This window comes from Gigantopelta aegis, chromosome 6 (assembly GCF_016097555.1).
Source record: "Gigantopelta aegis isolate Gae_Host chromosome 6, Gae_host_genome, whole genome shotgun sequence".
Lineage (NCBI taxonomy): Eukaryota > Metazoa > Mollusca > Gastropoda > Neomphalida > Peltospiridae > Gigantopelta > Gigantopelta aegis.
Window position 1 is genome coordinate 75,765,537 of NC_054704.1, and position 27,922 is coordinate 75,793,458.

Sequence of the window (27,922 nt, forward strand, 5' to 3'; positions counted from 1 at the left end):
ATGCTACCAACAACAAGGAAAACCACACACTACCAACAACAACGAACAATACATACTACCAATGACAATGAAGAACACACACTGACAAGGAAAAACACACACTACCAATGAGAATGAAGAACACACACTACCAATGACAATAAAGACCACACACTACCAATGACAATGAAGAACACACACTGACAAGGAAAAACACACACTACCAATGACAATGAAGAACACACACTACCAATAACAAGAACACACACTACCAATGACAATGAACACACACTACTAATGGCATGAAACACATACACTGCCAATGACGATGAAGAACACACACTACCAATGACAAGAACACACACTACTAATGGCATGAAACACATACACTGCCAATCACGATGAAGAACACACACTACCAATGACAAGGAAGTACATGTTACCAATTAAAAAGAAGAACACACACTACTAATGACAAAGAAGAATCAATATACTACTATTACAATGAATCACACACACTACTAATAACAATGAAGAACACATACTATCAATGGACATGAATCACATACACTGCAACAGAAATGAAGAACACATACATACTGCCAATAGAAAAGAAGAACAGATACTGCCAATAGAAAAGAAGAAAAGATACTGCCAATAGAAAAGAAGAACAGATACTGCCAATAGAAAAGAAGAAAACACACTGCCATTGACAATGATGAACATACTCTACCAATGACAATGAAGAACATACTCTACCAATGACAATGAAGAACATACTCTACCAATGACAATTAAGTACACATACTGCCAGTGCCAATGAACACACATTACCTTTTCTTCTGGCATGCGATCTCTCACTCTCTGGAGACTCTCCTCAATCTCTGAGCAGTCCAGCAACGTGTAACGCAGTAGAATCCTGGCAAAGTCCACCTCCGAAATGGTGTGCATTCCACGTGAAAACTCCAGAAACTCCAGCTCTATCACTTCACTTTGAAGATTTGACATAAATCTTTTGAAAGAAAAAGAGAATTCAAATTTTAACAATTATTGAGAAAGTATCTGAAGTATTCATTTCAGGATTATTGTCTGTTCTTTTCAAGAGAAATACTCAAGAACTCAAGTAAAAACCAACTGGGTTTTCAAATTCCAACCAGTGTTGTGCAATTGATAGATTTCAGTGTTGTACAACTGTATGTTATATCCCAATGCTGTACAATTGATATATGTTTTCTGTGTTGTACAAATGGTATGTGATACATTACTGATGGTACTTGACAAGTCACCACCATATTGTGGCTATGGATTTCTACTATAAGACAAGTGTTTAACATCAAACATTTAAATAATGTGCCGAGGAGTTAAAATTTCTTTTCCTTCATTGTCCTTTTTTATAACTGCAATAATACAGGACACTCAGCACAAATATATATATATATATATATATATTTATATGTGGGCTATTGTGTTTCATTCATTCAAACAAAGGTATCAATAATACTGGAGCTAGATGATGTTTCTTCATATTATGGTACTTTTAAAATTGCCTTCAATTTGATTATATACAAAAAAGCTCTAAAGACTGAGTAGCCACAACAAGGCTTAGGGATATTGAATGATTTTAGATAAATATAAAAATAATGACAGTATGAGATACATGTCCAGAGGTCAATAATATGCTATTATATAACTGTTAGGGGTTAAGGTAAAAAGTAATATGACGTCTTAAATGAGTTATGATTAACATGTCAAAACACTTGTTATTTTCTAACTACAGGTACCTAAATTACAGGTTTATTATTATCATCCACAGATTGCATGGTGTAATTACAAAGATGTGCACATTATAAATCATATTAGGTGTGAAATACACACACACGCACGCACATACGCACATACGCACATACGCACGCGCACACACACACACACAGAGTATTATGTTGGAAATGAGCACTACTTGATCCTTTGCACGATTTCACCTGGCGTTTATCTTTCTGATGGTGATGTATATGGAAGTAAACATGTTATAAAATATTCCTCCAAGTTTTGGATTATTTACCTGTAGAAGTCTTCATACTTAAGAACATCCTTGCCTTTCTGACCAAAGAAGTGAACAAGCAATGTTGTATCCTGAATATGAGGTGCTGCTTCCTAAAATACCCACATTAACATAATACAAGTACAACAATATCATCATTCACCTATTAACATAATGCAAGTAAATACCATGGAAACATCTACATTAACATATTACATGAGAAAAAAACTCAACATGAATATATACTGCACTCCAGAGAAAATGCACCATTCAGATTTGTAGATGTTGAAGCATGAGCAGATATACCACCACATTTGACCAATTTTGGATAACTGGATTTATTCTGGTAGGCACTAAATAACCCCAAATTTGTTTTCATGAGTTAAGGTTATTGTGGGTTTTTTATTTCATAGCACTATATAACAACTGAAAACTGGCTAGTGCATTTTTACTGGAATTCAGTATATGGTTTAAACAATATTTATTTCCAATTATAATGTTGGTTGGGATTTGGCCAACAGTCAAAATGCCTATATCAAGGTCTCTCCCTAAATTCAGTATATTAACATAATATGTATAACAACATATGTTAGGTAGAACCATACATAATCTTATGTATATATAATTCATATGAACATCCTCATTAACATATTAATACAAGAATTCCACAGAATTAAAAGTATTGCCTACCATGAACACAATAAATAATTTGTGATATATCATCATCCCTAACTAATCTATTCTAAAAGAAATGTTTTTCTTAGATTTTTTTTTTAATGAATTGAGAAGAACATTCATACATGTATAAACCAAGTTTTAGTGATTGAAAGTTTGTTTTGTTTAACGACACCACTAGAGCACATTGATTTATTAATCATTGGCTATTGGATGTCAAACATTTGCACATACCATGGCCTTTGATAAACCAGTCGTGGTGCACTGGCTGGAACAAGAAATAGCCCAATGGGCCCAGCGACGGGAGTCGATCCTAGACCGAACGTGCATCAAGCGAGCACTTTATCACTGGGCTACGTCATTGAAAAGCTAAAGCTTGTGAAAAACGAAGTGAAATGGGAAAACTTAATGCTGATAGTTAAAAAAACAAAGTGAAATGGGAAAACTTAATGCTGATAGTTAAAAAAACGAAATGAAATGGGAAAACTTAATGCTGATAGTTAAAAAAACGAAATGAAATGGGAAAACTTAATGCTGATAGTTAAAAAAACGAAGTGAAATGGGAAAACTTAATGCTGATAGTTAAAAAAACGAAGTGAAATGGGAAAACTTAATGCTGATAGTTAAAAAAATGAAGTGAAATGGGAAAACTTAATGCTGATAGTTAAAAAAACGAAGTGAAATGGGAAAACGTAATGCTGATAGTTAAAAAAATGCAAAGTTGATGTCGTCACTGCCACCATCAGAAACTAATACCTACATCTCGTCAAAGTTAGACAATAATCTTTACATCCAGATTAATAGTATACTGTAAATATTTTGCTAACATTAAATTTAAAATTCTGATTAATCTTATGTTAAAAAGTGACCTCAAACAATAAATACATAAACTAAATGCTAAATATAGTAATTATAATTAACAATACTAGTAAAGAAGCTAATTACCAAAGCTTCTAAAATTTATCTTAAAATCTTAGAGGAAAACAAAAACCAACCATGAAAAATATCAATGGAAGTTATATGTTTGCTAACCAATGTTGTAAATTCTATCTGTTACTTTACAAAAACAGCTGACTGGTGTGATATATGAACTTTTATGTCACACTTCAACTGGTATGTATACCAGTGATAGAAAGAAATGTTTTATTTAACGACGCACTCAACACATTTTATTTACGGTTATATAGCGTCAGACATATGGTTAAGGACCACGCAGATTTTTTAGAGGTAACCCGCTGTCGCCACTACATGGGCTACTCTTTCCAATTAGCAGCAAGGGATCTTTTATTTGCGCTTCCCACAGGCAGGATAGCACAAACCATGGCCTTTGTTGAACCAGTTATGGATCACTGGTCGGTGCAAGTGGTTTACACCTACCCATTGAGTCTTGCGGAGAACTCACTCAGGGTTTGGAGTCGGTATCTGGATTAAAAATCCCATGCCTCGACTGGGATCCAAACCCAATACCTACCAGCCTGTAGACCGATGGCCTAACCACGATGCCACCGAGGCTGGTATATACCAGTGATAGATATAAGCAGAATTTTTCACAAGTCCACCGGACAAATACTTCTAGTAATCGACTAGTCTGCCAATAATTTACTTGTCCAAATAAATGGTTTGTTTTATTCATGTACAAGGACAATATTTTTGACTACTCAAAATTAATCTTTACTAAACATTTTCACTTGTCCACTGGACAACTACCAAAGTACATTTTGCTTGTCCAAGCAGATTTTTGGACAATTGTAATATCTAATGCTATGTACTCTTCTAAACAATTATGTACAGGGTTTAAGGTACAGATGTTATCCTCTACATGTAATAAAATATCAATGTCAAAATCACTTGTAGATTCATAATGAACTGGCACCTTTAATTTCAAAAGCCAGAAGACTATCCAATATACTTTATAAATGTTATATAACACATTAATGTGCTAGCACTATATATATATATATATATATATATATATATATATATATATATATGTTTTTGCTAATATTATCAGCTACACATTACAAGTTAGATCTACTGGGTACAACTAAGCACAGATAAAAATGAAAATAAGCATCTTGGGGAAAACACCAACAAATACAAAAGGTAAAATAAAGGTGTTATAAATATAAACATGAATAAATGCAATAACTAAACTATCAGTAATACCGAATGAAAAGTATGATAAATTCTGTAACTAGTAATTAATAATATGGAATCAGAGACCACTGATAACATTCAAAGTAGTATAGATTTTTTTACAATACAAAGTCTATGACTTGAATGATTCTCAGTGTTAACGTTTTGTTTCAGATGCTAAAAATTCTGAATAAATAAAACCACGATAAGACTTGTTTGTAATTTTTGGGAAAATTTATCAAAGTATAACAGTCATAAATTGTATAAAACTGTGTAGTATAGCAAAGCGATTTTATACAAAATTAAAAAACAACAACAAATAATTCTTATCATTAGAAATACACATAAATCACTTTACAATGTCCTTTCCTTGACATTTTTAGTATGTTATGACATAAGGCCGTAATTTTCCGAGGTTATCAAAGGATAAAATTAAGTGGGTTTTTTTTTACAATATCCAATCAGAATCGAGTAAATTGTACAACAGCAGAAAGTTTGTTATAATTCACAAATACAGGATTATTATTGTCCTCCATTTTGAGAATTAAAATCATTTAATGGATTTAAATACTAAGGTCTCACTACACAGATCACTTCCGGGTGAGAGTTCATTCATAATGGTCCACTATAGTTCCTAATTGTGACACGTATGTTATGAATGAATGAATGAATGAATGTTTAACGACACCCAAGCACCAAAAATACATCAGCTATTGGGTGTCAAACTATGGTAATGCAAATAAATAAAGTGATGATCAACATCAATATAAAAATTCAAGACTTAAACAAAAACAGTGTAAAGAACTGTGCAAAAACACAAATATCACAGAATTTTACGGATACTGAATTTTACTAAAAACTTCAATTTGTGCTGTATTGGCCATTCTCAAAGAGAATGTTACACCCCTGCACCACGGTGAGGTTACAGCACACACAGGGGCGTATGTTATGGTTCACGTATTAACTTCTAGGAAATGGTGAAGAATTAAAACAATATGTATGTGTAATGGTAAGCCTTCTGGCTGTATTTTGCCCATGCTATTTTGTAATATTGTGCATTGACCTTCTGGGACATGAGTGTGTAGCGTAAGAGACAGCCGGAGTGAATCGGTTAATGAGCCACCTGTTCTGACCGGTATTACAGCCAGATGCAATCATATAGCAAAAAACTGAGAAGGAAATGTTCACAATTTTGGAGTGAAAATAAATGCTTATATAATGTATGTTCACAATGGTGTATGTTGTTAGTGCCAAAGAGAACCCGTTCTTTTGGCAATCTTCATTTGAAGTTGGGCAATTTAACATGGGTTTCAATGGCAGATGACATCTGTGTAGTGAGAGCTAAAGTATAGGAATGGTTTTGTAAATTTTATTATCAACCCTGTAAGAAGAGCTAATACAGGGAGATAACTCGTTTGATATGAACAATGATTACTTGACATAAAACAGACAACTTTTAGCTAAACAAATAATATATAGATAGAACAAAAATAATGACTTAAAAACATCACATGAAAATAAAACAGACATTTGCTGACTGAAAAGAATGTGTTTGAAGTGACCATGCATAATAATACTAATAACAGGTATTAGTAAAGAAAACTTAGAGGCCCGTCATAAAGTGCAGTGTATTAGACAAGTATTAGTGTGTGCCAAATATTAGAACTACTCTGGTGATGACGCCCAGTACCTCTCTTACCAATTGATTTTCTTCAGCTGTCTGTTTGCTAAAAACTCGCTCCAGCTGCAAGTTGATGGTAAATTGGTTAGGAAGAAAAACACAAACACGTTAGAAAATATCCACTTTTTAACATTTCCATGCAAAAAAACAAAAGCCTTTAAAAAAAGTTTTAAAATCATTTTATGCATGTCTTTGTTTTATGTTTCATGGACTTGATTACGGTAATTAAAAAAATTAATAATTCTAACATATTATTCAATGTTTCCCTTTTTTCCTGAATCCATATTGGTGCTTGATTTGATGGGAAATACATTACTGATATATTTTCTATTGCACCATCTCTTGGTAAACTATACATCACATTACATATGATGGCGCTAGATTCCAATTTGCAATTCCGAAATCATCAGACATTGTAAGGGCCCTGTAATGCCTCAAAATATTATATGTCTCCCAAGTAATGCTATTGCATATCACACTATCGGCTTAAGTTGAGATGATGACCATCAAGTGGAAAATAGCAATTAACAAGAGTACCGTACCGGTGAGGTACATGATACACCCGTCAAGAGTTTGATGGAAAACCATATGATGTTCAGAATATAGACAAATTATTTGATTTATTTGTATCACAGTGATCTAGTAATTCTACGTGACACACCACCATCCCAAGTTGTTCCTACATGTAAGGTTTGATGGTCCTGTAAGCATCTGTATGCAAGATATGGTCTGGATAAAGATTTACTGTTATGTGCAGTAGACCATGAAAAGTAGGTCACAGTGACCTAGTAAGAGTACGCAACACACCGCCATCCCAAGTTGTTCCTATGTGTGATGTTTGATGGTCCTGTATGCATCTGTATGGAAGATATGGTCATAATCCAATGCTTCAAGAAACAGATGTAGAAAATACAAGTCAGCAGTATTAAGCAGTCTTTCTTCTCCGATTGCTTTAACAGGCCAGAAAGAATAATTGGCAAAGATATTATAAAACAGAAAAAAGATTTTGTTTTTAATTGTAAAACTGTAGCAAAGCATCAGTAAAAGGTCATGGGAGTTTTTTTTATGCAAGTTTTATTTTTACCCGTTTAATTATCACAGTAAAAATAAGCTTTCCTGAAACAAACAAGTGCTAATTGTGTTATCACAATTTACAACACATGTGTTGATCTTTGACTTACTAACCAGTTTATTATGTGACTACAGGTTGACATATTTTATTCAGCATTTCATCACAAAAAAAAAGTCAGTTATTATCCATTGACAACATGTCTCGAATGGAATAACCAATATATTACATTCACATTCAAATATCAATTTACTTAAAAATACCCCCTACAAAGTTTATATAATTTACATTCCTACTGACCTGGCATTTTAAATTTATTTTACTCAATTTTCATTTGATACTTTGATTACGACAGATGTAAAGTCATATTACCAGAACAGTTATGTTCTAATTGTATTAATATAACTTGCAACAGATCTTCATATGATCCTATTCATTATAAACCAACAAAATGTTTAATGTTCTCTAAATGTAAATTTTTCAAGATCATTGCAACTTTATCATACATGTAATAACTACAAGAAATAAATAATTTTTTAATTTATTCAAGGCATCAAATTTTGTGGTAAATAAAAACGCTATCCATAATGTTTTACTATTCCACATAATAATAACAAGTACAGGAAATTTATGTAAATCAATTTCAAATTTATTTCATATTTAAAATATCTGATATAGTGACATATTTAACAAATACATTGTACTGTTTATGCTATCTACAAGACACTAAGCTGAGAGGCTGCTAGTGAGGGCAATAAAGGTACTCAAAGGCAATGAGGATGGATGTGGGTTTTCGGTAGGTCAGATAAAACATTACTGAGACAAATTGGTTTCACACATTCATGCAATATTTAGTATCTAGCCTCCTATAGGTTTTATAAGACATTTGCAAATTATAGTCTCCTGTACAATATTCATGACATTCTGTATCTAGTCTCCTATAGGTTTTACATACAACATTCTGTATCTAGTCACTTATTGGTTTTACATACAACATTTGTATCTAGTCTCCTATAGGTTTACATAGATTATACATAAAACATTCTGTATCTAGTCTCCTATAGGTTATACATTAAACATTCTGTATCTAGTCTCCTATAGGTTATACATTAAACATTCTGTATTTAGTCTCCAATAGGTTATACATTAAACATTCTTTATCTAGTCTCCTATAGGTTATCCATTAAACATTCTGTATATAATCTCCTATAGGTTATACATTAAACATTCTGTATTAAGTCTCCCATAGGTTAACATTATACACAAGACGTTCTGTATCTAGTCTCCTATAGGTTATACATTAAACATTCTGTATCTAGTCTCCTATAGGTTAACATTATACACAAGACGTCCTGTATCTAGTCTCCTATAGGTTATACATTAAACATTTTTTATCTAGTCTCTTATAGGTTATACATTGAACATTCTGTATTTAGTCTCCTATAGGTTATACATTAAACATTCTGTATCTAGTCTCCAATAGGTTATACATTAAACATTCTTTATCTAGTCTCCAATAGGTTATACATTAAACATTCTTTATTTAGTCTCCAATAGGTTATACATTAAACATTCTGTATCTAGTCTCCTATAGGTTAACATTATACACAAGACGTTCTGTATCTAGTCTCCTATAGGTTATACATTAAACATTCTGTATCTAGTCTCCTATAGGTTAACATTATACACAAGACGTCCTGTATCTAGTCTCCTATAGGTTATACATTGAACATTCTGTATCTAGTCTCCTATAGGTTATACATTAAACATTATGTATCTAGTCTCCTATAGGTTATACATTAAACATTCTGTATTTAGTCTCCAATAGGTTATACATTAAACATTCTTTATCTAGTCTCCTATAGGTTATCCATTAAACATTCTGTATATAATCTCCTATAGGTTATACATTAAACATTCTGTATCTAGTCTCCTATAGGTTAACATTATACACAAGACGTTCTGTATCTAGTCTCCTATAGGTTATACATTAAACATTCTGTATCTAGTCTCCTATAGGTTAACATTATACACAAGACGTCCTGTATCTAGTCTCCTATAGGTTATACATTAAACATTCTTTATCTAGTCTCTTATAGGTTATACATTGAACATTCTGTATTTAGTCTCCTATAGGTTATACATTAAACATTCTGTATCTAGTCTCCAATAGGTTATACATTAAACATTCTTTATCTAGTCTCCAATAGGTTATACATTAAACATTCTTTATTTAGTCTCCAATAGGTTATACATTAAACATTCTGTATCTAGTCTCCAATAGGTTATACATTAAACATTCTGTATCTAGTCTCCTATAGGTTATACATTAAACATTCTTTATCTAGTCTCCTATAGGTTATACATTAAACATTCTTTATCTAGTCTCTTATAGGTTATCCATTAAACATTCTGTATATAATCTCCTATAGGTTATACATTAAACATTCTGTATCTAGTCTCCTATAGGTTATACATTAAACATTCTTTATCTAGTCTCCTATAGGTTATACATTAAACATTCTTTATCTAGTCTCTTATAGGTTATACATTGAACATTCTGTATTTAGTCTCCTATAGGTTATACATTAAACATTCTTTATCTAGTCTCCTATAGGTTATACATTAAACATTCTTTATCTAGTCTCCTATAGGTTATACATTAAACATTCTGTATCTAGTCTCCTATAGGTTAACATTATACACAAGACGTCCTGTATCTAGTCTCCTATAGGTTATACATTAAACATTCTGTATCTAGTCTCCTATAGGTTAACATTATACACAAGACGTTCTGTATCTAGTCTCCTATAGGTTATACATTAAACATTCTGTATCTAGTCTCCTATAGGTTAACATTATACACAAGACGTTCTGTATCTAGTCTCCTATAGGTTATACATTAAACATTCTGTATCTAGTCTCTTATAGGTTAACATTATACACAAGACGTCCTGTATCTAGTCTCCTATAGGTTATACATTGAACATTCTGTATCTAGTCTCCTATAGGTTATACATTAAACATTATGTATCTAGTCTCCTATAGGTTATACATTAAACATTCTGTATTTAGTCTCCAATAGGTTATACATTAAACATTCTTTATCTAGTCTCCTATAGGTTATCCATTAAACATTCTGTATATAATCTCCTATAGGTTATACATTAAACATTCTGTATCTAGTCTCCTATAGGTTAACATTATACACAAGACGTTCTGTATCTAGTCTCCTATAGGTTATACATTAAACATTCTGTATCTAGTCTCCTATAGGTTAACATTATACACAAGACGTCCTGTATCTAGTCTCCTATAGGTTATACATTAAACATTCTTTATCTAGTCTCTTATAGGTTATACATTGAACATTCTGTATTTAGTCTCCTATAGGTTATACATTAAACATTCTGTATCTAGTCTCCAATAGGTTATACATTAAACATTCTTTATCTAGTCTCCAATAGGTTATACATTAAACATTCTTTATTTAGTCTCCAATAGGTTATACATTAAACATTCTGTATCTAGTCTCCAATAGGTTATACATTAAACATTCTGTATCTAGTCTCCTATAGGTTATACATTAAACATTCTTTATCTAGTCTCCTATAGGTTATACATTAAACATTCTTTATCTAGTCTCTTATAGGTTATCCATTAAACATTCTGTATATAATCTCCTATAGGTTATACATTAAACATTCTGTATCTAGTCTCCTATAGATTATACATTAAAGATTCTTTATCTAGTCTCCTATAGGTTATACATTAAAGATTCTTTATCTAGTCTCTTATAGGTTATACATTGAACATTCTGTATTTAGTCTCCTATAGGTTATACATTAAACATTCTTTATCTAGTCTCCTATAGGTTATACATTAAACATTCTTTATCTAGTCTCCTATAGGTTATACATTAAACATTCTGTATCTAGTCTCCTATAGGTTAACATTATACACAAGACGTCCTGTATCTAGTCTCCTATAGGTTATACATTAAACATTCTGTATCTAGTCTCCTATAGGTTAACATTATACACAAGACGTTCTGTATCTAGTCTCCTATAGGTTATACATTAAACATTCTGTATCTAGTCTCCTATAGGTTATACATTAAACATTCTGTATATACCGTATATCTTCGCCTATAAGTCAAATTTTTTTCAACCAAAAATTATTTTATAACTTGGGGGGTCGACTTATAAGAGGGTAAAAGAATTTCACCCAAAAATATTACCGTTTTGGGGATTATTTTACAAGTTATATTGTTGAAGTATGTCCTGTATTTATACTCAAATATGTTAATTTGACACATTAATTTTTTTATAACCTTTTTTGGGGGGCATTGTAACGGTTTTAGTTATTTGAAAAGGCATGCGATCTCACTCATATGCCAAGACAACAGTCCACTTAGTTAAAATAACAGTCATCACTAATAGCAAAAATGTAAACAATACTAACTACCTGTTGGCTGAGTTTATTTTGAAATGTCACTGGCATTAATGGTTGTTCAAACAATGTTTTGTTGGTGATTAACTTCATGAATATTACTGAGCTTTCCCTTAAAATAGACTGATCTCTGCAGTTCACTAGAGCAGTAGGGACACATATCATTTGGTACAAAAACCAGTGTACTTTCCAAAGTTATCCTCTTTACATGTATTAATATGGCGGAAGAACATGTGATTAACTGATGATACATGTACTTTCAGTTTTATCGTAGAGATCTGTTGTCAGTGTTTATAAATAAAGTTGTTGCCTTTACACAAAACCATGCTGTACAGTGCCATACGGTAACAGTCAAACAGCTTTCACTCTCTACTAAGAGAATATTTCGTTTTGATGCTATGTAGTTTGATTGGAATATTATTGCGATGTACAAAACGTGAAAAACGAAGTTTGTAAAATAATTTTCTTTTGTTCAGATATTGTACATTATTGTTCTCATGTGCTAAAAATAAGAAATATTTCAATATTTATAAGTTGTTTTTCATGGGTCGACTTATAAACGGGTCAATAAAAAAATACGTTTTCAGGGCTTGAAATTAGGGACTCGACTTATAGCCGAGATCGACTTACAGGCGAAGATATACGGTAGTCTCCTATAGGTTATACATTAAACATTCTGTATCTAGTCTCCTATAAGTTATACATTAAACATTCTGTATCTAGTCTCCTACTTAAACAGTCTGTATTTAGTCTCTTAAACATTATACATTTGAGACATTATTTAGTCTTCTATGGGTTACACATAAAACATTCTGTATCTAGTCTCCTATAGGTTAACATTATACATAAAACATTCTGGATCTTGTTTCCTATAAGTTATGTCAAGACATCTTCTTTATAGTCTCCTATAGGTTATACACAAAACATTCTGAATCAAGTCTCCTACAGGTTATGTCAAGACAACCTGTATCTAGTCTCGTATAGGTTGTCAAGCCATTGAAGTTAGCATCCTATAGGTTGGTTACACCAAGACTATCTGTATACTAAGAGCAATGGACACATGACAAATTATATGCTAATTACAGATCATAATCCAAGGGAAATATAACAGCTGATGTTTTTATCTTAATATAGGCCTAACAACATTAATATTGTTCAACATATTAGAATTTAAAAAGAAAAGAAAAAACAACACTATTCGTTTAAAACACCCCAATATCTGGGGGTGTTTTCAATATTAATATACCTGTAACTTAATTTAAATTTTAAAAATATACACAAAAAATAATAAATAAATAAAATTATAATAATAAAAAAATAATAATAAAAAAAAAAATTAATAAAAAAAAAAAAAACCATAATAAAGAAGCAAGAAGTATTCATATAACAGACTACCACAAAACATACAATCTTATTATGGTTGTGAACATGGAAGGAAACTTTCTGTAATCTGGACATTGAACTGGCACTGAAAGAAAAGTATCTGAACTACTGGTGTGTTGATGTCTCCCTGGGTTAGGCAATAAGTGAATTAGCACAAGCTGCAGAAAACCACACCCAGAACCAGTGTTTCAAAGTGGTTAAAACATGCAGAGATACATGCGCATGCATTCAGGCCACGCATCGGATACTAGCAATAGCTCTTTTCATTTCGCTTTAATATACAGTCAAATGTTGTTAGCTCGATCTCTGTTACAATGTATGCTGTTAGCCCAGGATATTGAAATCAAGAAATAGTCCCATGGTACAATTTAGACCAACTACAGTAGAATCTCGATGGGTCGAACTCGGAAGGGTCGAATACACCGCAATGCTCAAACCGATAACAAAGTCCCGAGATACACTTACACGATGTTGACCGAATGGTTAGGCTGAACTACTCGATGTGTCGAACACTTTCTCGAGCACCGACAGGGTTCGAGTCAACGGGATTCAACTGTATTACATTTATCTTGAATCACCAGTATCTTGACCTTACTGGTTTGGTCAACATCGAGATAACAAACTTTGACTGTGCTTATTACTAAACAGTATTACTTTTAAATTAAAAAAAAATTTTTTTTTCCATAAATATATAAATTGAGAAGAAAAAGTAAAAGATATTTCTTAACGGTTTTATATTTTATGTCAAATTTACAGTATTATTTTGTCAGACAATACAATTAAAAAAAAAATTAAATGACGTAATTACTAGCATTAACATTTTTCCAATTATACGAAATCATTCTACTGATCACCACGACACGCTGACTTGAAGTCTACTGTTAATGCTTTTAACAGGTCAATGGGGGTGAGTAAGGGAGGGCACTGCAGTCAAGGGGCAACACCCACATACATTTAATAGTTTCGTTAACTTTTCTCTGGTGCGTGGTACAAACTTTCGTTCCTTACGGGGTAGAATGAAGAAACTTGACAACTGAAATTAAACAGAGAGAATCACAAGTTAACTTGATCAAGATTCAACCACCGAAAACATCCCAGTAACAGAACTGCTGGACCATATTATTTAACCATAAAACCCATCCAAGACTATATTGAATTTCTGCTATTTAAACGTGAACCTATCTTCAAAATGTCCATGCATGCTTCCATCACAATATTTATAATTTTTATGACTTGTACAAGTTGTAGCAAATCTGTACATCTGATGAAGGCCTGATGGCTGGCACTTTTACGGTAACTGGCTGAATTTAAGATTAGTATCACAGCCAGGATGGGGTTTAATGGTTTACATCATAGCTTGGCTGAGGTTTGTTTAACAGTTTATACAGTGGACACAGTCAAGCCATGGTGTATACTGTAGGTTGGCTAATATTTGTTGCATGATTCAGTTTGCAGCCTATTAGGGATTCTGATTTGTAGTGCAGCCTGGCTGAGGTTGTCCGATTCATACGGCATCATGACTGAAGTTCTCCGATTCATATTGCAGCCTAACTGAGGTCGTCTCATTCATACTACAGCCTGGCCAAGGTTATCCAATTCATACTTCAGCCTGAATGAGATGGTCCAATTCATATTGCAACTTGGCCAAAGGTGTCAGATTCATATTTCAGCCTGACCGAGGTTGTCCAATTCATACTGCAGCCTGGCCAAGGTTGTCTGATTCATACTGCAGCCTACCTGAGGTTGTCCAATTCATACTGCAGCCTACCTGAGGTTGTCCAATTCATACTGTTGCCAGGCTGAGGTTGTTTGATTCATACTGCAGCCTACCTGAGGTTGTCTAATTCATACTGTTGCCAGGCCGAGGTTGTCCGATTCATACTGCAGCCTACCTGAGGTTGTCTGATTCATACCACAGCCTATCTGAGGTTGTCCGATTCATACTGTTGCCAGGCCGAGGTTGTTTGATTCATACTTCAACCTGGCCACGGATGTCTGATTCATACTGAACCCTATTCAAGATTGTCCAATTCATACTGCAGCCTGACGGAGGTTGTCCGATTCATACTGCAGCCTGACTAAGATTGTCCGATTCATACTGCAGCCTGACTGAGGTTGTCAGATTCATACTGCAGTCTGACTAAGGTTGTCCGATTCATACTGCAGCCTATTCAAGATTGTCTAATTCATACTGCAGCCTGACTGAGGTTGTCCAATTCATACTGCAACCTGACTGAGGTCTGATTCATACTGTTGCCAGGCCGAGGTTGTTTGATTCATACTGCAGCCTACCTGAGGTTGTCCGATTCATACTGTTGCCAGGCCGAGGTTGCCCGATTCATACTGCAGCCTACCTGAGGTTGCCCGATTCATACTGCAGCCTACCTGAGGTTGTCTGATTCATACTGCAGCCTATCTGAGGTTGTCCGAGTCATACTGTTGCCAGGCCGAGGTTGTTTGATTCATACTTTAACCTGGCCAAGGTTGTCTGATTCATACTGCAGCCTATTAAAGATTGTCTAATTCATACTGCAGCCTGACGGAGGTTATCCGATTCATACTGCAGCCTGACTAAGGTTGTCCAATTCATACTGCAGCCTGACTAAGGTTGTCCAATTCATACTGCAGCCTGGTCAAGATTGTCCAATTCATACTGCAGCCTATTCAAGATTGTCTAATTCATACTGCAGCCTGACTGAGGTTGTCCGATTCATACTGCAGCCTGACTGAGGTTGTCCGATTCATACTGCAGCCTGACTGAGGTTGTCCGATTCATACTGCAACCTGACTGAGGTCTGATTCATACTGTTGCCAGGCCGAGGTTGTTTGATTCATACTGCAGCCTACCTGAGGTTGTCCGATTCATACTGTTGCCAGGCCGAGGTTGCCCGATTCATACTGCAGCCTACCTGAGGTTGTCTGATTCATACTGCAGCCTACCTGAGGTTGTCTGATTCATACCGCAGCCTATCTGAGGTTGTCCGAGTCATACTGTTGCCAGGCCGAGGTTGTTTGATTCATACTTTAACCTGGCCAAGGTTGTCTGATTCATACTGCAGCCTATTAAAGATTGTCTAATTCATACTGCAGCCTGACGGAGGTTATCCGATTCATACTGCAGCCTGACTAAGGTTGTCCAATTCATACTGCAGCCTGACTGAGGTTGTCTGATTCAAACTGTAGCCTGACTAAGGTTGTCCGATTCATACTGCAGCCTGACTAAGGTTGTCCGATTCATACTGCAGCCTGGTCAAGATTGTCCAATTCATACTGCAGCCTATTCAAGATTGTCTAATTCATACTGCAGCCTGACTGAGTTTGTCCGATTCATACTGCAGCCTGACTGAGGTTGTCCGATTCATACTGCAGCCTGGTCAAGATTGTCTAATTCATACTGCAGCCTGACTGAGGTTGTCCGATTCATACTGCAGCCTGACTGAGGTTGTCCAATTCATACTGCAGCCTGCCTGGGGCTGACTGATTCATAAACCAGTCTAACTAAGGTTGTCTGATTCAACCTGTAGCCAGGCTGAGGTTGTCCAATTTATACTTCAGCCTGGCTGAGGTTGTAAGATTCATATTGCAGCCTTGCTGAGGTTGTCCAATTCATACTGCAGCCAGGCTGAGATTTGTTTGCTTTGATTCTTACTGCAGTATGGGCTGAAGTATGCCTGATGGTCCATGCCAAAAATGGATACAGGTTATTTGATGTTGGTTGGTTTTTGTCTGGGGACACATTCAAACATGAATAGAAATAAAACATGTTGGCAAAACAAACATTACATGAAAAAAAAGCAAACAAAATCTTAAGAGCCAAACTGCAAATGGCTGTGCATCAATGTAAGAGCAACAGGATGAAACCAAACTTACAGGATGTGACGTAAAGCATGCAATTCTAAAACCATCCACCCAGCCCACCTAAAACCCAACCCTTACATGCAGTGAACCATCATGTCCATACACTACCGTGAAATCCTTTATTTTTGCGGGCTTAAATTTTCAGTTTTAATTTTTTTTTAAACCCCTTTAAAACAACACATTTTGTTGGGTACTTAAATTATTGGATTGAAAAGGTGTCCATGTATTATATGTTGGTTGTGTTCTTAAATTTGTTGATGACACTAGTCCATGAAATACACAAAGATTTAGACGACCACAAACAAAAGTGATTTCACAGTATAGCACAGCCTTTGTGTTAAAATGTTATTAGTTTAACCTCCACCTTTAATTTGTGTAAAAAAAACCCCTGTAATCTGCAGAAATGGTTAAAGTTATGTCTAAGATGGACATGTATTATGTGTGAGATGAACACGTTATGTCTCATGGCTTTATGTGTGAGATGAACATGTTAGATGTCACATGACTGTGTGAGATGAACATGTTAGATGTCACATGACTGTGTGAGATGAACACGTTATATGTCTCATGGCTTTATGTGTGAGATGAACATGTTAGATATCACATGACTGTGTGAGATGAACATATTAGATGTCACATGACTATGTGTGAGATGAACATGTTAGATGGCACATCACTTTGTGTGAGATGAACATGTTAGATGGCACATGACTTTATGTGTGAGATGAACAAGTTAGATGTCACATGACTTTATGTGTGAGATGAACATGTTAGATGTCACATGACTGTGTGAGATGAACATGTTAGATGTCACATGACTATGTGTGAGATGAACATGTTAGATGTCACATGACTATGTGTGAGATGAACATGTTAGATGGCACATCACTTTGTGTGAGATGAACATGTTAGATGGCACATGACTTTATGTGTGAGATGAACAAGTTAGATGTCACATGACTGTGTGAGATGAACATGTTAGATGACACATGACTTGTATGTGAGATTAACATGTTAAATGTCACATGGCTTTATGTGTGAGATGGACCTTTCCGCCAGTCTCCACAAAAACAATAAATCTCTTGAGAAATCTAAAATTTTCAAAAACGTTTTTTCTTTTCTACTGTCAGTGTTTGTAAAATAAATAAAGGATATCATGGACCTGTTCACAATTAACAGTTTACTAAACAGGAATAGTGCGACACAAGACCATGCGATAATCCACTACTGTGCACCATTTGTTATTGAGGTTATTCCGTGAAAATCTAAATGCTTCGCAAAAGTACAAATTATTTACTTTTAAACTTGCAATAAACAGTTTGACAAATATGCTAGCTCAAGCCCAGAGGATAGTGCTTTTCCAAGTCGAGCTGGTGGCAGGCACTAACCTACTATACAGCCTATGGACTAGCTAGTGCTTAAGAAAATGAAAACCAAACTCTCAGAGCTTCACCACTCTTCACCATTTCTAAAATTAATCTTCCCACCAGTGTAATTTTATTAAACACTAAACACTAAATGAAAACATTTTCCACCTAAGCAACCATGTTATGTGCAAAGTGCCTCCACTTAACTGGCACCCTAAATATTCTTTATTATATGTGCAAGTAATACAATGTACGTGTAATGGAACCAGTCTATTAATTTAAGGTGTCACAACATAGGCTAATTTTATTAACCTACAAAGTATATTGTTTGAAATATCAGCATACCAGGTAAATTATTTTCATTTAAAAAAAAATATCACATGCAAATATCCCCCCCCCCCCACCACCAAAAAAAAAAAATTAAATAAATTAAAATAAAATATATTTTAATAATTTAAATAAAATAAGTAAAATAATAATTAAAATCAATAAAGTACATAAAATAAAATATTAGTCTACAAAATTACTTTTTTAACATCCATGTTTTAATGGGGTTTTTTTAATCAGGAATTTGGGCTAGTGGGTGAACCTGATGGGCTATTGAATATCTGACACCGATCAAGCATGCCTGTCATGGGCTAAACCGTATGACTTCACTAGAGACTTCTGCCCACAACATAAGGTGATCGGTGCAAAAATATCTCACAGTATACACCAAAACTGGTCTCATGAACTGTCTTGTTTATAAGCACACGGTGTCAAGGTTACTCAAAGATACTGATCTCCTTTACACTCTATTAGAGGTAAAAAGTCCTTTAAAAAAGAAAAAAAAAGAAAAAAAAGACGAAAAAAAATAGAAAAAAAATAGAAAAAGAAGCAACTTGCAACAACTCCAGTTGTACACAGTGCAAATCCATTTTTATACATACACGACATTCCAGGCCGGTAACAGATAGCAATAAAGATTGGCCAATTACAAAGCCGGTGATCAGCCTGGGCATTGGTGAGTTTTGGGCAAAATATCGATGACAGAATATAAATACTTGACAGGCTTATCTTAAGTGTAGTGTTCCCGGTGACCCGGCAGAGGGGATTTGCTGAGAAAGACCCGACACACTAAATGGTCCATGCTCTTCCTCATACACCCGGGGAGATGCTATCAAGCGCAGATTGTGTTTTATGCATTTCAAACCTATCGGGTTACCAGGTGAGTCCCCAGCGGACACGGAGGTGGCCCACTGAACGCTGATAAGACATCATCAACACCAGGGAACTGTTGGAAATCCTCACTAATTTCACATTTTCAGCCGATACAGATCGCCAGTAACAGAGAAAAACCAACACAATAGAGCATCCACAAATGTTAATGCCACCTACCAAGTTCAAAGCATTGACTATGTGAGCAAAAAGAGAAGATGAAAACAGAAGAAAAAGAAAAAAAGAAAAAAGTACCACTTTTTATAGAGTGATTATATATATATCTGTGACTAGACTACCCCAACAACTTCACAGAGATACTCTATATAATTATGGTAGTTAACAATGTAGCTACATGTATGCTATAGAGACATTTTTTTGGAGCCACAATTCTCAGCAATACTAACCAAGAAGACTGTTGAGCCAGTGCCACTATATACATTTCATTAAGCTACCTTGTAGTACTTCAGAGGGCCAGATCTTGCTCAGTAGGTAGGAAGGAAGGAAGGATTTGTTTTATTTAACGACACACTCAGCACATTTTATTTATGGTTATATGGCATCAGACATATGGCTAACACACAGATATATAGAGAGAAAACATGCTTGCCTCCACCCACCCACCCCCCACCCCGACACCACCTCCATCCCAATCAGTGCCTCATGAACTGTACTAAGATCATGAATATGCTGTCTTCTTTGTGAGAAATTGCATATAAAAGATCCCTTTCTGCTCTAAATGGAAAACTAGTGGGGTTTTTTCTGAAGACTATGTATGGAAATGACCAAATATCTGACATCCAATAGCCAATAATTAATTTTATTAATGCGTTCTAGTGATGTTGTTACATAACACAAACTTCAAACTTTTCTTTTGAAGTACGTCACTGAGCTACCTCCGTGAATTACATGCATTTCACTAGGCTACCTTGTTGTACCTCAATGAAGCACTCCATAAAACCTCGCTGAGTAAATGTAATGAGCTATGGCACAGTATCACTTGCTTCAACCACCACAAACAATTGCGTCACTGAGATACTACTTAGAACTACTTGATTAAGCCATTCCATATAACAAGTGCACTAAATTACTCCTCTTTAGTGTACTTCAACTTTCACTGGATATGGTCTATCAATGTTTTACTCCAACTCCACACAGCTTCTTTATATAATGTACCATGCAAAGTATATTAACAAAATAATTGGTATATCCAAGGTTGTGGTATGCACCGTCATATCTGATGGCAATACCAATATCCACAATAACACCAATTGATAGAATTAGAAAAAAAAAAAAAAGAGTTACAGTTAATGTTTTTATTTAACGACACCACTAGTGCACACTGATTCATTGGATGTCAAACATTTGGTAATTTTGACACAGTCTTAGAGAGGAAACCTGCTACATCTTGCAATTAGTAGCTAGAAATCTTTTATATGCACCATTCCACAAGAAGAATACCTTTGATATATACCAGTCTTAGAGCACTGGCTGGAACGGGAAATAGCCCAATGGGCCCACTGACTGGAATCGATCCCAGACTGACTGCACACAAGGCAAACACTTCACCTCTAGGCTACGTCCTGCCCACTTACACATAACAATTACAAAAAAACCCATTTGAACATGACCAGGATAAACAATACCTTACAATACATGCACGTAGGTGTTTGAGCCAGATAAAACTTTACAACTACGTTGTAAGCCAGAAACAAATATGATGGACAAAGATGGAATATCGGGAGAATAATAGACAAGCAGTCACCTGCATGTTGACACATAACTGTAAACTATGTCCTCAAATATACTATCTCCCTGTAACACTAAACCCGAACCGTTTAAAAAACCATTAAAAAAAGCCAGCATATGCTACAAATTGAATATTTAATTGAAAGATACAAAAAATGATCTCACATTATGACTGAATAATGAGTACCATGCTATTATTGCTAACACAATGAAGCTACCTCAACACAAGGCATTATAACTCGAGAAAGACAAAACAATTCCAGCGTTATATTCATCAGTATTCACAGTCCACAGTGAATGACAATAAAAAACCAACAAGCACCATTTTAAAGTGCTAAAGTATCCAAGACATGACAAAACAAGTGCGACTTCCTTTTGAAGAGAAGTGCACAATCACTGCCTGAACAACTGGACCAGTTCAAGCCGCAATGACACCAATTTCAGCAGGTATAATTTGGGGCCAATATTTATTGTCAAATGTACAGTTAGTGTGACACTTTTAATTAATCAAAACAGGTACTGAAAGGTTCAACTGCAGGGGGTGTGCAGTCGTTAAAAAAACACAGGCAGATTCTGATTACATTCAGATTAAGTTGATCCCCCGGTGGCATTGTGCACTGCCGGATGTCATTTAGTAATGGGCCGCACATGACTGATTTTAGAAAAAACAACAACAAAACAAAATACCGGTACTTTGGAGGGGAACAAAAAAAATCACACTGAAAACCAAAGACAGTATTAATATTCAATGTGTGTGTGTGTGTGTGTGTGTGTGTGTGTGTGTGTGTGTAACACAAGATTTTACGGTCATTGGTGGAATGAGACACTTACAGGTTCCATAACCATAATAAATTCATCACATACATATTTTGTATATATTACTAGATTAAACTTTTATTTTAAGTTCTGTTACTAGAATGACTGACACACCAGTGTCATATTATATATACAGTAAAGTACTCTTATAACAAAACGGAATGGACCATGATAGTTAGTTCGTTATAGCAGTAGTTTGTTGTACACGTTTGCATAAGTTGGTTATTAAGTATAGGAAGATAAAACGGGATATTACGATTAGTTCGTTCTATGCAGTAATGCGTTCTAAGCAGTAATGCGTTCTAAGCAGTAATGCGTTCTAAGCATGTTCGTTATAAGTGCACTTTACAGTATTACATGTATTATACGTTAATTTAGTTATTCTTTATTCTTACACCCACTACTGCTGAGTGATAAGAGTCTGTCAAATTGTTAAAGTAAACTGCAATTCATATTACAAGACAAATGGTAAACCTTTCAACTAAAATCTTAATTTAGGAGAAAAAAAGAGAGATAACAATAACATTAAACAATAACATGTAACAGAAACCCATAATTTACAATTCCTACCTTTTACCTGAAGATAACAATTTATACCTGAAAACCTCATTAACACGCAACAGAAAAAAAAAAGAAAAAAAAAATTGTAAAAGGAAACAATAACTTTTAAAAGAAAACAATAATTTGTAACTATTAATTAGCAAAGAAAAAGTAATTTACAACACAAAACTTTAATGGTAACAAAAAATCGGAATTTCAAAACTGAAATGTGAACTAAATACCAACCTTGATATTGTAGGGTAAAACCATTGTACCTAAGGCTGTTTGTATCCTGGTACATGGTCCCATCCATAGTTGGTTTTAATGGCTCATTTCATTTCATTTCAACTTATTTCCGTGCTTATATCCAATTAAGGTTCAAGCACACTGTCCTGGGAACATACCTCAGCTATCTGGGTTGTCTGTTCAGGACAGTGGGTTAGTTATTAGTTGTTAGTGAGAGACATGAAGGTGTAATGGTCTTACACCTACCCACTGATTCTTTAAAATGCATTCTGGGTGGCAGCCGGTACCGGGCTGCGAACCCTGTACTTACAACACTACCGAGACTCGATAAAATGTCTAAGGCCATTACACCAACTTGTGACTATACGCCAACCACTGTAAGCATTAACCCTTCTGTCCTGGACAGCCCAGATAGCTGAATCTAAATTGGATATAAACATGAAATTAAACTAGTTCAAAGCTCCATTCCACAATTTGATCTCTAAGAATTGCTCTGTGATGTAATCTTGCATGATAAAACCCGTATTGATAAGATCATGACCCATATTGGTTAAGGTAAATTCTTCTTGTGTTAAATGGGAAAGAACCTGTTAGGGTTTAATTTCTTTTTTTTAATAAACCCATTATAGTTAAGAAAGAAAGAAATGTTTTATTTAACGATGCACTCAACATATTTTATTTATGGTTATATGGCATCAGACATATGGTTAAGGACCACACAGATATTGAGAGAGGAAACCTGTTGTTGCCACTTCATGGGCTACTCTTTTCGATTATCAGCAAGGGATCTTTTATATGCACCATCCCACAGACAGAGTTGTACATATCACAGCATTTGATATACCAGTCGTGGTGCACTGACTGGAACGATTATAGTTAAGAAGTAAGAGAGTTGTTAGTAATCAATATTTTTGAACTCAGTAGACAGATTAATTGCCTCGTTTTATGAGCTAATGCTCTTTAAAATGACTGTTAGCTCACTACCACTTATTTGCTAAGTTATCTCCCTTTTTTCAATGTCAAGGTTACAACGATAACAATTTTTTTTATTCTTTACACTAAGCTCAGATGTTTAATATGACCTTGAATGTTTCATACTTTGTAACTTCCTTTTACATTAATCAAATGTTAATTTTAGTTATTTGGTTACAATGGATTTACTATTTAGACCTAATTCAGGACATGCAAAAAATTGCCTGTGCAAAAACAAATAAGGAGGTAAAAGTTGTTTGCTTCAGCTAAAATACCTTTTCCTCAGAATCTGTATTTTAAGTATGTACAAGTATACTAGTATTTCTTCACAATCAGGGCTTCTACCTGAGGCTACAGAAGGTAAAATTACATATCCTGAAATCTTGAAAATTAATGAATATATTTTAATAATTTTTAGATAGATGATACTAAGAGAACTGCTGTTTAAAAATTGTAATCGTACATGAAATGCAATGTCCGATTTCAAAAGGTTCAAAACCCATAACCACCTATAGTCTGTCCCATTATTCTATTAAAATGTGTTTTTTGTAAATAATTTCAGTGTAGTTTGACGTAAGAAGAAAAGTAAAAGTGTTTTGGAAATAACAAAGAAATACAATTTGTGTGTGCAATTTACAAATCAATCGGCTCAGAAATAAATAACTTGTAGTAAATTACATAGTATGAAAAAAATGTGATCCCTGTGGGACGGACTATAGATGGGGCACTTATGATCTGTTTTTTAACGTACCCTCAAATTTGTTTTGGCAGAAAGAATAAGAATAATATTAAGTTTCTTTTAATGAACACGACATGAACATGTTTTATATAATAGACACTATAATAAGAAAAAATAGCTGAACATCTTACATACAGGTAGATGTCTATAAAATATGTCACTGATGTTTTTACTGAAGTTGCATCAGCAAAATAAAATGCTGATGTCAATAAACATTACTTCAGCTTTTACATCAGCATTGCTAAATGCTGACATGAAATGCGATGGCTGTATAGTCAATGTTTAATTTATTTTCTGTACAAATTACAATGGAATATTGTAAGAAAAAGAAAAAAAACCCATAAAAAAAAGGCTAAAATGAATAAAGATGATGCAAAAATTTAAAGATGGGTATTTGTAATAATATAATAACATTAGCACTCAAAATTCTAACAATATATTGGGTTCCAATACTAAATTTTGCAATAAAATATCAAAACTTTGCTAACTTGTCAAATAATCAAATAAAATAAGACATTCAGTTAAAAAACTATATAATTAATATTATCAATAATAATGCACCCTTTTCCCACAACAATGCTTCAGTAAAAATATAAAGTGACGAACAATACTAATTAGAAAACATGACTAAAAACGAGTGGATATAAAATATGCACCCTTTTCGCACAATGCTTCAGTAAAATATAAAGTGACGAACAATACTAATTAGAAAATATGACTAAAAACTAGTGGATATAAAATCATTAATGTTATAGTAACATTTAATCTTCCCAACAAAATAAAACTAAACTATCTCACAATACTATAAATATGGAGATCAAATTTCCATTTTCATTATTAGTAACCCTGACCTTATCTTCTGACCAAAATAAACTGATACATGTAAATCTTATCACAATAATTACGTCCAAATTTAAAATAAAACTGAAAATCTATACTCTCCGTCAAATGTAACATTATTAATAAGTACGATTAGATGTTATATTTAGTCAATATGAAGGTAAATTAGTGTTGCCATAATATTATGCCATTGATATTAGTGTTACATGTGTCAAGGTTAAAAGTTCCATCATAAAGAAACAGATCTGCCTGGCAAACATCAAAACAGACTTAACACTGCAGAGCCTACTTACCACGAGGAACTCTTTCTTATCGACTATCTGGTTTCCGTCTGTGTCGAACATATTGAAGGCAATACTGAATCCTGATTGAGGTTCTAAAAATAACAAATAATACATGCAATAAATATTGGAAATCTGTGTAATCTATACAAATATTAGACAAATAAGTATTAAGAAACTGATGGTATAAGCAAAATTCTACCTTCTCACACAATCACATTTTACATGTATCAGTCTTGAGGTTGGTTGATGAGGTCAGAGAGACTAGATGTAGATGGCATTACCTGCTGTATCATTAGGGTTCAAATTTTACTTAAAAATGTTGGTGGCTAGCCGAAAAAATTGTTACTGGCCATTAATATATTTAACTAACTTTCAACACGTGTATTAGCCAATAACTGTCAGTGGATGTTTAGACTGTGGTGAGTGAATATTTTTTTTTATTTTTTTTTTGGGGGGGGGGGGGGGGGGGGGGGGGGGGGGGGGGGGGGGGGGGTGGTGGAGTTGGGTTATGCTCCCCTGGAAAAAATATTAAACAAAAAAATTCATGGAGCTTGTTTATAGTTACAAAACAACAAACTGATTTATTATGGATTCAAGTCTAAATCTGATGGTCACCTTATAGGTTTATCTTTGTAAAATTAATTATTTCCCTTATTCAATAAAGAGTGCCTCAGGCAACTTGGCAACTGCTAGGTTTTATCCCTGGATCATTTGGCAAGGTCAGAACTTATAGTAGCACTGGTAAGTAAATGTGAGGCAAATTCAAGTCCACAAACGAAGCAAGTAAAAGTCCATAACTGAAATAAGTAAAAGTCAATAAGCGAAGCAAGTAAAAGTCCATAACCGAAGCAAGTACCCGTACCTAACACACTACAATTAGTCATGGTAAATACTTGTCTACGATAGACTATTGAACAGTCTATCAGTCTTGAAGATGCAGACCAGACACCAACTGCTCAAGATGTCTAAATATAAATATCAGACTGGCAGTTAGCTACATCAAGGCCACAACAACCACTGAATAGAAGATGGTGTCTTTATTATATGGCTATTCTGACACTTGGTCGACAGAAATAAAGAAATAAAACCCACTGCCACCACATAGGCTACTCCTTCCAATAAAGCAACAATGGATCTTTTATATGCACTTTCCCACAGACAAAACCGTACAAATGAATGAAAAGTTTAAGTTTTTTTGTTTTGTTTAACAACTTCCTGCAGCACACCGACTTATTTATCATCAGCTATTGGAAAAGTTTGTTTTGTTTAACAACACCACTAGAGCACATTGATTATTTAATCATCAGCTACCGGATGTTAAACATTTGGTAATTAATTCAGACATGTAGTCATCAGAGGAAACCTGCTATATTTTTCCTAATGCAGCAAGGGATCTTTTGTATGTACTTTCTGACAGACAGGAAAGCACATACCATGGCCTTTGACCAGTTGTGGTGGACTGGTTGGAAAAAGAAAAAACCTAATCAATTGAGTGGATCCACCGAGGTGGTTCGATCCTGCGACGTAAGCACCTCAAGCCAACACTCAACAGACTGAACTAAATCCCACCCCCATCAGCTATTGGATGTCAAACATTTTGTAATTCTAAAAAAGTATATATAAAAATATGTTTCCACTGAAACCACCTTAAAATTTTAAATTACATTAAAATATTTAAAATACTCGACGTTTCGATAGTCTAAAAACCAACATCCTCAGGATGGCGTATAGTCATTTTTCTATTTTCATTCTTTCAATTATAGTTATTTTTGTGCTTATATTGAATCAGGTTCAGCAATGTGAACAGTCTGCTTGTACAGATGGTTAGTGGTCAGTTGTTAGTGTTTAGTGACAGGCAAGTTGGTGTAGTGGCCTTACAGATACCCAATGAGTCGATAAAG

The 27,922-nt window shown here is 34.3% G+C and overlaps 1 protein-coding gene and 1 long non-coding RNA gene across 5 annotated transcripts in view; one reads left to right on the forward strand and one right to left on the reverse strand.

The window, feature by feature from the left end:
- Window positions 1-27,922, reverse strand: part of LOC121376012 (calcium uptake protein 3, mitochondrial-like) — a 117,938-nt gene that overhangs the window by 6,313 nt on the left and 83,703 nt on the right. For 2 of the 4 annotated variants that reach the window (XM_041503771.1, XM_041503770.1), the window contains exons 5-9: window positions 26,031-26,113; window positions 14,366-14,446; window positions 6,528-6,572; window positions 2,039-2,130; window positions 814-991 (exon numbers count right to left, since the gene is read on the reverse strand). In XM_041503771.1, coding sequence (XP_041359705.1) covers window positions 814-991; window positions 2,039-2,130; window positions 6,528-6,572; window positions 14,366-14,446; window positions 26,031-26,113 — 479 coding nt within the window. The remainder of the gene's footprint in view (window positions 1-813; window positions 992-2,038; window positions 2,131-6,527; window positions 6,573-14,365; window positions 14,447-26,030; window positions 26,114-27,922) is intronic. The other 2 variants (XM_041503773.1, XM_041503772.1) reach the window with 2 other exon arrangements.
- Window positions 14,453-19,028, forward strand: LOC121376013. Its single transcript, XR_005958384.1, has 2 exons — window positions 14,453-15,620; window positions 16,145-19,028. It is a non-coding gene; the product is annotated as an uncharacterized LOC121376013 (long non-coding RNA).